General features: G+C 50.2%; 6 protein-coding genes across 6 annotated transcripts; 2 read left to right on the top strand and 4 right to left on the bottom strand.

Annotated features, from left to right (window-relative positions):
* Window positions 1–537: 537 nt before the first annotated feature.
* Window positions 538–1,716, top strand: N7457_004104 (uncharacterized protein; the record flags this gene model as incomplete). The annotated part of the gene is made up of 2 exons (XM_057175149.1): window positions 538–869; window positions 921–1,716. 2 exons carry the CDS (start codon window positions 538–540, stop codon window positions 1,714–1,716), a joined length of 1,128 nt encoding a protein of 375 aa, XP_057032196.1.
* A 185-nt stretch (window positions 1,717–1,901) lies between these two features.
* N7457_004103 (serine hydrolase domain-containing protein) lies at window positions 1,902–3,062 on the bottom strand (the record flags this gene model as incomplete). Its single annotated transcript, XM_057175148.1, has 2 exons — window positions 1,902–2,849; window positions 2,979–3,062. 2 exons carry the CDS (start codon window positions 3,060–3,062, stop codon window positions 1,902–1,904), a joined length of 1,032 nt encoding a protein of 343 aa, XP_057032195.1.
* A 710-nt stretch (window positions 3,063–3,772) lies between these two features.
* N7457_004102 (NCS2 family permease) lies at window positions 3,773–5,649 on the bottom strand (the record flags this gene model as incomplete). The annotated part of the gene is made up of 3 exons (XM_057175147.1): window positions 3,773–4,507; window positions 4,564–5,484; window positions 5,551–5,649. 3 exons carry the CDS (start codon window positions 5,647–5,649, stop codon window positions 3,773–3,775), a joined length of 1,755 nt encoding a protein of 584 aa, XP_057032194.1.
* A 316-nt stretch (window positions 5,650–5,965) lies between these two features.
* Window positions 5,966–6,175, top strand: N7457_004101 (uncharacterized protein; the record flags this gene model as incomplete). Its single annotated transcript, XM_057175146.1, has 1 exon — window positions 5,966–6,175. The coding sequence occupies one exon, from the start codon at window positions 5,966–5,968 to the stop codon at window positions 6,173–6,175; it is 210 nt and encodes a 69-aa protein (XP_057032193.1).
* Window positions 6,176–6,787: 612 nt separating this feature from the next.
* Window positions 6,788–8,639, bottom strand: N7457_004100 (MFS transporter; the record flags this gene model as incomplete). The annotated part of the gene is made up of 3 exons (XM_057175145.1): window positions 6,788–7,049; window positions 7,105–7,511; window positions 7,563–8,639. The coding sequence occupies 3 exons, from the start codon at window positions 8,637–8,639 to the stop codon at window positions 6,788–6,790; spliced, it is 1,746 nt and encodes a 581-aa protein (XP_057032192.1).
* Window positions 8,640–10,443: 1,804 nt separating this feature from the next.
* On the bottom strand, window positions 10,444–11,381 carry N7457_004099 (uncharacterized protein; the record flags this gene model as incomplete). The annotated part of the gene is made up of 2 exons (XM_057175144.1): window positions 10,444–10,900; window positions 10,954–11,381. 2 exons carry the CDS (start codon window positions 11,379–11,381, stop codon window positions 10,444–10,446), a joined length of 885 nt encoding a protein of 294 aa, XP_057032191.1.
* Window positions 11,382–11,910: the final 529 nt, after the last annotated feature.

The raw sequence follows: 11,910 nt of genomic DNA, 5'->3' as shown, positions 1-11,910 counted from the left end.
ACTAACTCCAAGCCCCTGTTAACAAATAGTACGACTATGGCAACATGTATGATCAGGTCGATGGCCAACACAGATATCTGTTACTTCATCAACTTCGTCTTTTATCCGACCTTTTCGCCAACATATATTATTCGACAGTGCAGCCATCTAGACTCCTCACTGCTATATCACTCTCCCCACCAACTCGCTCGGACGAATGGCTAACAAGTATTGAGAACATTCTCATCTTCTACTCCTATATCAGTGGATATTAGAGCTGATACGTTGATCCCCTATGAAAACCCACGCTAAACCACTTCAGGCATGCACGATGCTCACCCCTTTTCCCCCAGTCCCCCGCATCTCATTGCGCATGTGAAGAAACGACCGGAAATCGGTTACTCTGGACAAGCTGTTCCCCCCTGCAGGGCCTCGGTCTCACACATTACCAGGGGACTTGGCGTGCATCATCGTGTTGATAAATTCTACGGCCTCTGTCAGCTTGCCTTTTGAATCAACTGCGCAAGGCCATCCGTTACACCGGGTATTAGCTGCATCATGAGGTTCATACTGTTTTCCCTGAGCGCATCGGTGTTCTACGCCATTTTCTACTTTTCCTGGATTAATGGGCTCGATGCGCTGGGCCACAAGTGTATTGAATCCGGCAAACTTCCCACCGTGGATGCGCCTCTGCGAACGGTGTACACGGGGATCGAGGTGGTAGATAATATGCTGGCCCTGCTGGTTACATTCTTCTATCCTACACTCGACGGCTCGAATCCTGGTCTTTTGCTGCACGGCATTGCGTTCACTGGTACTTTCGGCGCAACATGGACCCTGATTGTTTTGGAATCTTGGAGAAAGGGCAATGCCGGGACGATCGCTGCTTAGTATGACATTCTCGCCGACCATAGTAGCATGATCCTAACTGACGGATTTAGCCCGATGGTATTCGGCCTCATCGCTCAGCTTCTCACCTTTGCATTCGGTATTCCATTGACTTGTGGTCTTCAGCTTGGTTCCTCAATTACTGCCCGTCGCCCTAATGCAGATAACATCCGCGTCCCTCGAGCAGTTCTCGCCATTCTCCCCTTGACATTTATCATCGGATTCATGGGGCCGACCGTGGCAATGTCCTTGCCCGCTCCCTCCGTCATTTCCCTAGACATGAGGCAGATTGCAATCGCCATCTGGCAGCCCTGGCCCGCGTATGTGTCGATCCTGAGCACCGCGGGCTTTTACCTTCTGTCTCCGTTCATCTCGGAAAACGAGTGGGCGTCGAGATCTAGCTTGCGCTGGGTCTACGCTTTTGCATTTGCCAATGCGTCTCTGACACATCTCGTAGCATGGATTGTCTCTCTGGCAACTGTGATAGCGCCGAATATGTTCCAAGGCCATTTTGTGGAATCACTCCACCCGGCGAAGGTTTTCGCTCTTCATTTGCCCTGGTCTGGACTAACAGTTGATGATGTCGGTGTGGGTCTCCATGTCTTCCTCCGGTGGGATTATACGATTGGTACTACGGGTGTTTTGGTTTGGGCTTTGTCCTTGTACGTAGTCGCTCACTACCAGCTGCTCAAAACTGTCTCCTGGCCGAGCCTGCTTCTCAAAGTTGCGCTTTTGACTGTGTTCACTAGCCCCGCGGCCGCGGCGGTGGAGCTGATGTGGGAGAGGGATGAGCTGGTGTTTGCCGAGACTGGTAGCAAGCAGGTTTCTAAGGTCAAGAAATCCATATAACCAATGGCGGAGCTGTCGTAAACTTGACTTTTGGTACGTGAATGGAAGGGTTGGCTTTGAATTTACAAATTGAAATATGTTACAATCAACGACTTCATAACTCCACAGTGTTTCTTAGTGCTCAGTATGTGTCTTAGTGTTCAGTTTGTGCAGAAAGAATATATAGACAGCCCCCACAAAATCGATCAGAGCGAAGCAGAAACCCCTTTATCCGACACAATCTCATAAATCGCATCAATGTAAGCCTTGGCATTATCACTCCCCAAAATCCCCGCTCCCATCTTGTTCATAGTACAAGCAATCGTCATCCGACGATCAAGATCCATCACCACAAACGACCCACCCCAACCACCCCAGAAGCAAATCCTCCCCTCAGGAACGAAAGGAATACTATCCGGAACGGGCAACCCAAGCCCCAGCCCAAATCGCAAATTCATGAGCAAAACCAAATCAAAACCACTGACCCGCTCCTGAAGAACCTGCTCAACAGTCTTAGCCCCAAGATACCGCTTCCCATCAACAGTCCCATTTAGGGACATGATAGAGCCAATCCGGGCCAACCCCCGCGCATTGCTAAACCCATTCAACCCGCCAACCTCAGTCCGCCGGAACCCAGGAGTCTGAGAATCCTGAGGCTTCGTCCCGAGATTCGAATATGTCCGTACAGCCACACTCTCCGGATCCAAATCCCCAGGCAGACGAATCGGAGGGGGATCAATAACATCCGCCGCGCGAGGCCAGTCCTCCTCAGGAAGTCCTAGAGTGAAATCCGCACCCAACGGCGCAGCAATTTCATCCGCAATAAACTCCGTCAACGACTTCCCACTAACCCGTCGTACAAGCTCGCCAATCAGATGCCCATGCGCAACAAGCTGGTACGCAGATACCTCGCCGGCCTTATACCACGGCGCCTGTCCAGCAAGCATCTCCGTCGCGGCTTTCGTGTCATACACGAAATCCAGCGTAACTGGTTTCTCCCATTGCGGCACGCCGGAGGAGTGACTGAGCAGATGCCAGACTCGTGTGTCTTCTTTGCCGTTGACGCCGAATTCAGGCCAGTACGTTGAGACTCGTTCTTCGACGTCGAGGAGCCCGCGGTCGACGAGGATTAGGGCTGCCAGCGCGGTGACGATCTTGCTGCACGACCAGACGATGCAGACGGTGTCTTTTTCCCAGGGGCGGGTTGTGGCGGCGTCGGCGTGCCCGCCCCAGATGTCGAGGATGTCTTAGCCGTTGATGTTGACGCAGATCGAGACGCCGACTTCTTTTCCGGAGGTTTTTCTTTCTTGGAGGAGGTCGCGGATGCGGTTGAATGCGGGGTTGCAGGGGCCGTGGATTTCGGACATTCTGGGGGTTTCTTTGATCTGAGGGGTTTGAATATAGGAGACTTGGGAAGCTTGAAGAGGGGGTTTAGTAGGGAATCGAGGATGGAAGTGAGGGGTTATTGAAAGAGACCGGGGGGTGTCTATACCTGGTCATTAGTAGATTTGACCTTCTTAGTACTGACCGGGGAGACAAAGAAGAGTTGAATGCGAGTTGTGACGGTGAGCTTGTACTTTGGGATGGGTTTGGGCATTTATACTGATACAAGGATGTGACCTATTTGCGAGGGACCATTGAAGGTTATGGGAACTGTTTTAAGATGCAAGGACTGAGACATGATGTACCTATACTGCATCACCATGTTGTTTCTTGTACGTGCAATTCAATATAGCGAGGGACCGGATGGACATAGACAAGTCGCTATGGAACGAATTAGAAGGGCTGCCAGACCCCAAGCATCAGCCCTACTATATTCTAGGCCCGAGGCTAACTGGATACAAGGTAATCCGACAAAGGGCGGATGTCATCTCTAAGTAGAAATATAGTTGTGTGGTATTAAAACAATATGTTCATTCCCGGGCATGTAAAACACCTCTGAAGGAGGTCAGGTGTGGATAGTAAATCAGTTAACATCGAAAAAAATATACAAAATGAACATAACCGCTATAATGCCATGCAAATAAAAAACACTCCAATATTTTTGAAACTCCGCTGTGAAAATCCTAATCCGCCTTCACGGGTCGCGCCTCTGTAGGGTCATGGGTTTTCTCATTGACCGCACGATCCTCGGAAGAGGAAGAGAAGGAAAGGGCTTCGCCAGAGGCGACATGCTCCTCGGCATATTCCTCATCGGCTTTCCAGAAATTGGGCTTTCCGTGAGCAGCACGGTTAACCCAGGGGGAAGGAATCCACCCTTGAGCTTCCAAGACCAAGGATCTGACTCGTCCTTGTTGGGGGGAACGATACGTCCGCCGCTGACTTTCTCAAGGATCCAGGCGATACCGTTCAGGGTGATGTAGCTGGTGATACCAGCGATCAGGCCGTAGGCGATACTGTATGTGAACGGCATGACGGCCATGGTAAGGAAAGCAGGGATGGCATCGCCGTAGTAACGCCAGTTGATGTCCTGGGCAGCCTTGGCCATCATAGCACCGACGATCACGAGCGTGCAACCCGTGGCCCAAGGGGGAATGGAAGCAAAGATCGGCGCGAAGAACACAGCAATAAAGAAGGCGAAACCGGTGACACAGGATGTCAGACCAGTCTTTCCTCCTTCGGAAATTCCGGCGCCGGACTCGACGAATGCTGTGACGGGGGGACTTCCGAACAGGGCTCCGATTGAGATGCAAATCGCGTCAACCATGTAGGCAATGGCGCTGCCCTCGAAATCTTGGGTCTCCTCGTCGATCACACCGGCGAATCGGGCCATGGAGTACATTGTACCGGTGGTATCCAGAATATCGACATACTGCGGGTATATTAGTATTGGTGTTTTTCCCGTCAGATAAAAACTTTGCGACTTACCAAGAAAGTGATGAAAGCAAGTCCGAATTCGCCACCCTTACCGGAGATATCCCAATCTTGGGCCAGTAAAGTATGCTTGATGGGATGGAAAGTGACAACTTGCTTGAAGAAATCAAACTTGCTGGTTCCAAGATCGGTGTAAGGGAAGTAGGTGACGGGGGTAGTGCGAGGCCAAGAGATGATAGAAACCAACAGAATGCCGATAATAACGGCACCCTTCACGCGGTACATCATCAGCATAGCGGTCAGGATACCACCACAGAAGATACCAATCCACATTGTAGCACTGCGCATCTTCTCGCTGCTCAAGCAAAGACCAGTCAACTCATCGAAACTGCCATCGGGACAACCAGCCAACTCCATAGGAGTATCTCTGCCACCCTGAACTAATCCAATACCGGCACTGTAGGTCAAACCGATCAATGAAAGATAAAGACCGATACCGACACCCGTTGCGAGTTTGATAGAGGCAGGCAACGCACGTGCCAGCCACTGTCGCATACCGATGAATGTCAAGCCCAGGAATACCCATCCCTCGACGAAAACCGCCGTCAGGGCTGTCGAGTAGGGAACCATGCCGGAACCACGGGGTCCAACAACAGTGTAAGCGAAGTAAGCGTTCAGACCCATTCCAGGTGCAAGCGCAATGGGCAAGTTAGCGAACAATCCCATGCAGAAGGTTGACAGAGCGGCGATAGCGGCGGTGGCGGTAACGAGATCACGATTGACTTCTTGCGTGCACAGAGCGTATTCGGCATTGGTTGCGCAGTAATCTCCCATGTCCTCCGGGGGGCAGACGCAGGTACCACCGGTCAGCGAGGTAATGTTGCTGTTCACGGAGATGATGTATGCCATGGCGAAAAAGGTGGCGAGGCCGGCGCGAATTTCAGTGAAGAAGTAACTACCCTTCCTCTCTCGAGGCTATACGACCGTTAGTCCCCCATGCACTAACATTGCGATATCACACATTGTAATAGCATGACTTACATGTCCGGAGCCATCCAGACGAAACCATGTCCCCACGGGACTGCGGGCAACCCGCAAGTTGGTTTTATCGATCCAGTCGTTGAAACCCTTGAAACCCATTGTGAGAGTGTGTAACACGTCCTGTGCGGGGTGTATACAGGGTGATTCGCTGTCGTCAGACGCGGTATTTAAAGATGGGACTACAGTAGGAGTTGGAAAAGGAAGAAATGGGCGAACGGCCTCGGCCAACCATACACTGATAAGAAGTCAGCAAGAAAAAAAAAATTCGCCTCCATTTGCTATCGCTCTCGAGTAGCCCGGCTTGGCGTCCCGAAACAAGCCGCGATGATGTTCTCATTGGCTGGCCACTTGCCGACTGTAGTCTGGTCCATGGCTCGTAGCTCGGCAACTCGAAGAAAAAACTGAAAAAGATGCCATGTCAGGTGAATCGCGTGACTCATCCATCTCACAGCCACAACGCTCTCGAAAGCAGACATTACAGAGTGTCCTCTTAATCTATCTCGACAATGTGCAATGTAAATCCCTGCACCGCCAAGACCCCGAGGGTGCCGCCCTCACGAGCTCGATCTTATCACAATTGGCTCGTGGAGTTGAGGTTGATAACGGGGCCGGAGAAGGCCGATGACATAACATGGCCTTTATGTAGTGCACAGAGGTCTGGAGAATATCACTTCCTCAGAACCCTGGGGTAGCTGCAGCGTCGGCAGATTCCGATTCTATGTTATCAGAGGAAGATCTGGTATCTCACCCGCTGATACGTTCGTCAGACACGAATCAAGCCTTTTCCACAAGTTCGTATCCAAGCGGTTACAGCACCTGCAAAAGCACTTCCAATAGCACGTGCATGTACTGCGTACCGATGGGGACCCCATCAATAGGGGCTAAACGATGTACTCCGTACTCCGTACTCGGTAGCCTAAACCCGATAAGACGCCCCTTATCTCGCGTGTGCGCGATCTAGCAACAGGGAAAGGTGAGAACATCCCAACGTCAACTATTAGAGACATGCCATTCATTTTGTTCATATAATATCAATTGTATGCCCGGTATATATATGCAGACGGTAGGCCGTCGGGACAAACGTCCCTCCCTCTTTCAAGCAGAGAAGGGACATTGATAATACATACATGTAATGCACGATTAAAGGGGGTCCACGGGTAACATCGGGATGACGCGCATATGGATATTAGTAACAGGGAAAGTAATGCATGTATGCAAGATGAGAACGAAGCCATTTCTAGACAGAGGCCCTCAATCTTTTCTCCGAATCTGCGACAGAGGGAATCTCCATCATGGGAGCGAATTTAGACCTCCTACGCAAGGCGGGTCCCCATTTGATGAATGCCAGTGGGATTGGCACCATAATGAGCGCGAGACATCCAAGCAGTGTGCCAGCCCACTGCACACCTAAATTGAGGAACATTTGTTTTGAGAACAAGGGGAATGCAGCTCCCACCGCTGATCGGATGATGGTATTTGCAGCAAACACAGACGCAGCACTAGGTTGGAGGTCAGTATAGTCAACCACAGTGACACAAAGGGTAATCGACTTACAATGTCAGGTATGAGTCAATCAGGTAATTGAAGCACTGCAGGAAAATGACATAGATACCAAAGCCCGTCACCACTCCGCTGGCGGTGGGAGCCATCCAATGGATTGATTTTGTCCATCCAGTCCAGCCATACCAGAACAACCCAACACAGAAGCACAGACCGCCCAAGATGGCGGGGGGCAGTCGCCATTCCGGGACAGGGATGTTGTTGTTCGCAGCTAACTTCTTGAGATACGCTTTCTGGTCGTACATGGTATATGCACCGGCTAAGAACTCGCCGATGATCAACCCGATGAATGGAAGAGCTCCAACACCAAGGTTCATTCCGTGGATGCCCTGGAATACAACGGGGTAGGCACTGAGCAGCGCGTACATCAATCCATATACGAAACTCATCCACAGGGAGATCTGCAAGACAAGTTAGCTTATTACAATTGGGAACATGTGATGATGACTGACCAGGAAAACAATCGGCTCAGTGAAAAGCATACGGAACGGCCGACTGAAGTTGTTCGTGAGAAGCTCACCCCAATCCAGCTCGATTTCTTCTTGTCTGGCACGGATTCCCCAATTATGTGTTTGGCGTCGCAGGATTGCTGCTTTTTCCACGAGCACAGCGGGGGCATATGTTTCTTTCAAGAATACAAGACACAGACCAGTGGCCAGCCAACCCATGATAGACGAGATGTACATAGTCCACCTCCATCCCAGATACGACATGGTGATGAAGCCGCCAGTGAACGGAGAAGCGAACGGTCCCACGAATACAGCCATGGCGAACATTGCGATAGCCACACCGCGCGTTTGATTATTATAGATGTCCGCGTACACGGCAGGAACAATGGCGATCGGACTAGCAGAAAAGAAACCGGCGAAGAATCGGGTCAACATCAGAGTCTGGACATCTTTACTGGTCGCCGTCGCAATCGTGAACAGGGAGTATCCAAACATGCCAATGCAAATTGGCCATCTTCTACCAATCAGCTCGCTGGCCGGTGCCCAAACCGTCGGCCCCGAAGCAAATCCCAGGACATACAGGGTCACGCCGAGGATGGCGACTTCCGTGCTGATGTTGAAGTTGGCGCTGATTGCGCCAACTCCGGAAGAGTAAATGGCACTAGCAAAAGATGCCACGAAAGTGGTGTAGGCTAGCACCACGGAGATCGTGATCTTGCGTGCTAAAGACCAGTTCTGAGGGTGCAAGGGATCATCTGCATCGTTGAACTCCACAATGTATTGTTCCGGGTCTGGGAGATCTGGAGGATGGGGCTTGCCAGCTCCGAGTGGGAGCCACTGGTCCCGCGGTGTGAGTCCAACCCCAGAGCCGACGGTAGAGCGGTGCTGAAGTCTAGAGGTCTCGATTCGCTCTAACTCGACCTCATTGAGGTGGCTTTGGCGACGGTCAAAGTTCCCTGATCGGGAGGAATTGAGCTCCGATAAGCGGCGATCGGGTCGTGTCTCAATTGTACTGAGGCCTTCTCTTCCACTTTCACTTTCACTAGAGCTACTCCCGTAAGAATCATGGCGGGTTGCCATGCTGATGGAGTATATGCTATGCGATGCAATGTGTTGCTAGCAAGTAATTGGATTCAGGGAACATAAAAAAATATTTATATTTTGTGAGTACCACAGCAAGATTCGGGAATTCGGTTCCTGGGGATCGAGTGGTCACTTTCATCATATCTTGATCGCAGTCATCAACGTCATCGACTGTACCTTTCCCCGGTTGACCCGCCGGCTGAGTGATGGACATCCATAGAGCCAATGCCGCTGTGGACTGCCGCAGCGTTCCAACAAAGTAATTCCCCCCGGCCGCGAGTACACAAGACTATGAAGACACCATCTTATGAACTGTTCGATGCTCATAAAATATCCCAAGAAACAGGATCTACAGCGCCGGGTCCGAGGCCGTTCACTAATATGTCATTAGTCATCATTGGCCTAACCCGCCGCCTACATGGAGGTAACCCGCCCGGGCGTGGATGCCGAGTACAACACCCTCTACAGTGTTCCTAGGCCCTATGTATTTGTGCCTTTTGTTTGGAAGATGCGTATCAGGATCATGGTCGAAGATGAATAGCCCTATCAATATTTTACTCACCAAATTTCTCTGACTTGTCTCCACTCCCATGTGCACTGCTGCAGGGCGTATCCATTAAACCAAGTAATTCAATGAGCATACAGGATTAGTCACAACATCGATTGGTGATTGACACCAAAGATAAAAATGCGTTGAACCCGTGAATGCATCTAATCTTGCTAATTTTTGGGACTCAGATCTATGTTCATGTATCCTGATCCGAATGCGGCCCCAGAGCTCGAATAGGCAGTGTTGATCCAATCGGGGAAGAGATGATCATTTTGATATCCTCGTTGGATTCATGTATCCCTCCCCTTCAGTGTAGATTGAATCCTTCTACAGATACATCGCACATTTTCATCGCGTATTTTCATCGCGTATTTTCATCGCGTATTTTCATCGCGTATCATAACCAGTCTCTCAGCTCTGTACTCGGTACTTCGTACAACAACCAGCCAAACTACGGTATAGAATTCCAAGAGTGGGTGGATTCCAAAGGTGGGTGTTCAATCGAGATTGTGGCATCCAGGGATAAAGCCCGTCGAGCTGAAACCATATAAAAGGGGTAATTAGGCACAAAAGCTGAATCATGGATACTCCATAGCCTCTTAAGTGATTCCAAAGTACGGAGCATACAAAATCAGTTTACCACCTGAGCACCCTAGAAGATCTGGAGAACAATCGCAAACTATTAGGGCAAGGGTGGCCTCAAATTTTGAGGAGCTCATTGTCAACCCTACATGTTGTGGCCAATCAACGATATTTGCAAAATAAGACGGAAGGTGTGACTGGATCTTCGACATGGTCTTCGGATGCATGGTCGAGAAACTTGCGAGGTACGAAACTGTATCTTGGGGATATTCAGCCGGATGCTGATGTTGGATGCATTGCTTTGTCCACCTCAGTACAGGGTGTATCTCCCAGGTTGGTGAACGACAGACTATATAATTGAGAATAGATAGGAATACATTGTCTGTTGATACGAGATCAGACATAGGATTATCAGCGCTTGGGCTTCTCATATATCGTCTCAAAATATCTGTTTGTACATTTTTGATGATGGAAGGGAGAGCAGTTTGTACACACAAAAACATAAAGAGCTAACTGCAATATATGTCTCTAGCTCACTGACAAATGAGATCCCCCACTAGAAAGAACATCGAGGGCTAATTAACGCATAATGTCAATTGGACAACTATCTTCCTCATGCAAAGAAGGAAGGTTGACAGGCGGGCCGAACCTTAATTTTAAGATGAGCATCTATGCCAAGAAACCTCTGGAAAAGAAGAAGGGTCTGAGCCTGGAAGCACCACTGCTGGCTGTAGCAGAAGTTGCCCCAGAGGCGGACCGAACTGGTGAGGCGGTCTCCGTCGCTGTAGTCGATGCTGAGGTAGTGGAGATCGCAGCTTCGGTGCTAGTTGAGCTGCTTACAGATGAAGTTTCAACGGTGTCGGTCTTTGTCGCACTTTCGCTGGTGCTAACGGAGCTCACATCGCTTCCGTCTTTGTGGCACTTTACCACTGTTTCCCAGCCCTCGGCAAAGACATCGTCCCACCATGAAGTTTGGGTGTTAAGCGAAAAGTAACTGAAGAAATATGCCGAGCCAGGTTGGTTGTGCGCGTTTTGGAAAAACTTAACTGCACATTCGTTGTCACATGGGAACTCCCCACTGGCCCAATCAGGACTTCTGGGATAGGTCACGAAGCAGTAATCAGACCTGCGAGCAATATAAGTACATGGCCCTAGGCAAGCGTTATGTATCAGACTCACCCGCTTGTGGCACAAGCTTGGCTGTATTTGTACTGGAAAACCTCGCCGACGGTGGCCACGGGAACCTCGTAGTCAAGCTTTCTCCCCGCGTTAAGCCCGGCTAGATCACCGTCCTTGTCGCATTTAGCGTTGACGTTCTTGATGTACTGCGACAAGGAATCACTGCATGTTGTGGTACACATAGCTTCCAAGTCTGCAGGTTGTGGGTCGAAGTCGGGATCCATCGACGCTACGATCTTAAGGAGAGTTTCATCGCAGTTGATACTGGCGCTGTAGGCATCCTTGCAAGCCTGGGATGTCGTGTCTGCGAGGTCCTCGGATGTATAGGCCCAGCTAGGACCAGAAGTATCGAGATCGAAGGTAGCAGTCGCCTGGCTCAGGGCAGCGGCCAACGCCATGAGGCGAAAGATCGTGGTGTTGGGGCCCATTTTGTGTCGATTTTGAAAAGAGTGACAAAAACAGTTGAAGTAAATGAATCCTGACAGTAAAAAAAGAGAGACGAAAAGTGAGCAGTGGGATGTAGATTTAGTGATATGAAAAAAATGAAAGACAGAAAAAAGGAGCTCCGTATAAAAGCAAGATGGGTGGCTATGTCTTGTTTCTGACCCGGGTCAGCTACATTGAACAGCTATAATAAGCGAGCTTCAAGTCCTGATATGAAGCCGCTAGTACGGAGTAGACAGCCCCCAAATTCTCAGGGGCAATTTCAAAATTTAAGCCGCAAGACCCACGGCGTAAAAAGTCTGCTGGGGCCAATTTCCATCGAGGTCTACTCCGTTGAGACCTGGTGGCAACTGTGCGCTTCTTCGGCCTCCAGCGCTTGCCGTGTCTCGTATTTCGGGTTTGATTCTCGTCTCCAATTTCCTTCTCTCTACTCCGTACCTATAGCGACCGAATCCACTGAAGTTGTGCCAAGAGGCCCATTGCAATCATAAACTATCAAGCAACAATCGGTGC

This window comes from Penicillium paradoxum (genome assembly GCF_028828445.1).
Source record: "Penicillium paradoxum strain IBT 22861 chromosome Unknown utg000004l_segment0_segment0, whole genome shotgun sequence".
Taxonomy (NCBI): domain Eukaryota; kingdom Fungi; phylum Ascomycota; class Eurotiomycetes; order Eurotiales; family Aspergillaceae; genus Penicillium; species Penicillium paradoxum.
This window is presented reverse-complemented; position numbering and strand designations above follow the sequence as displayed.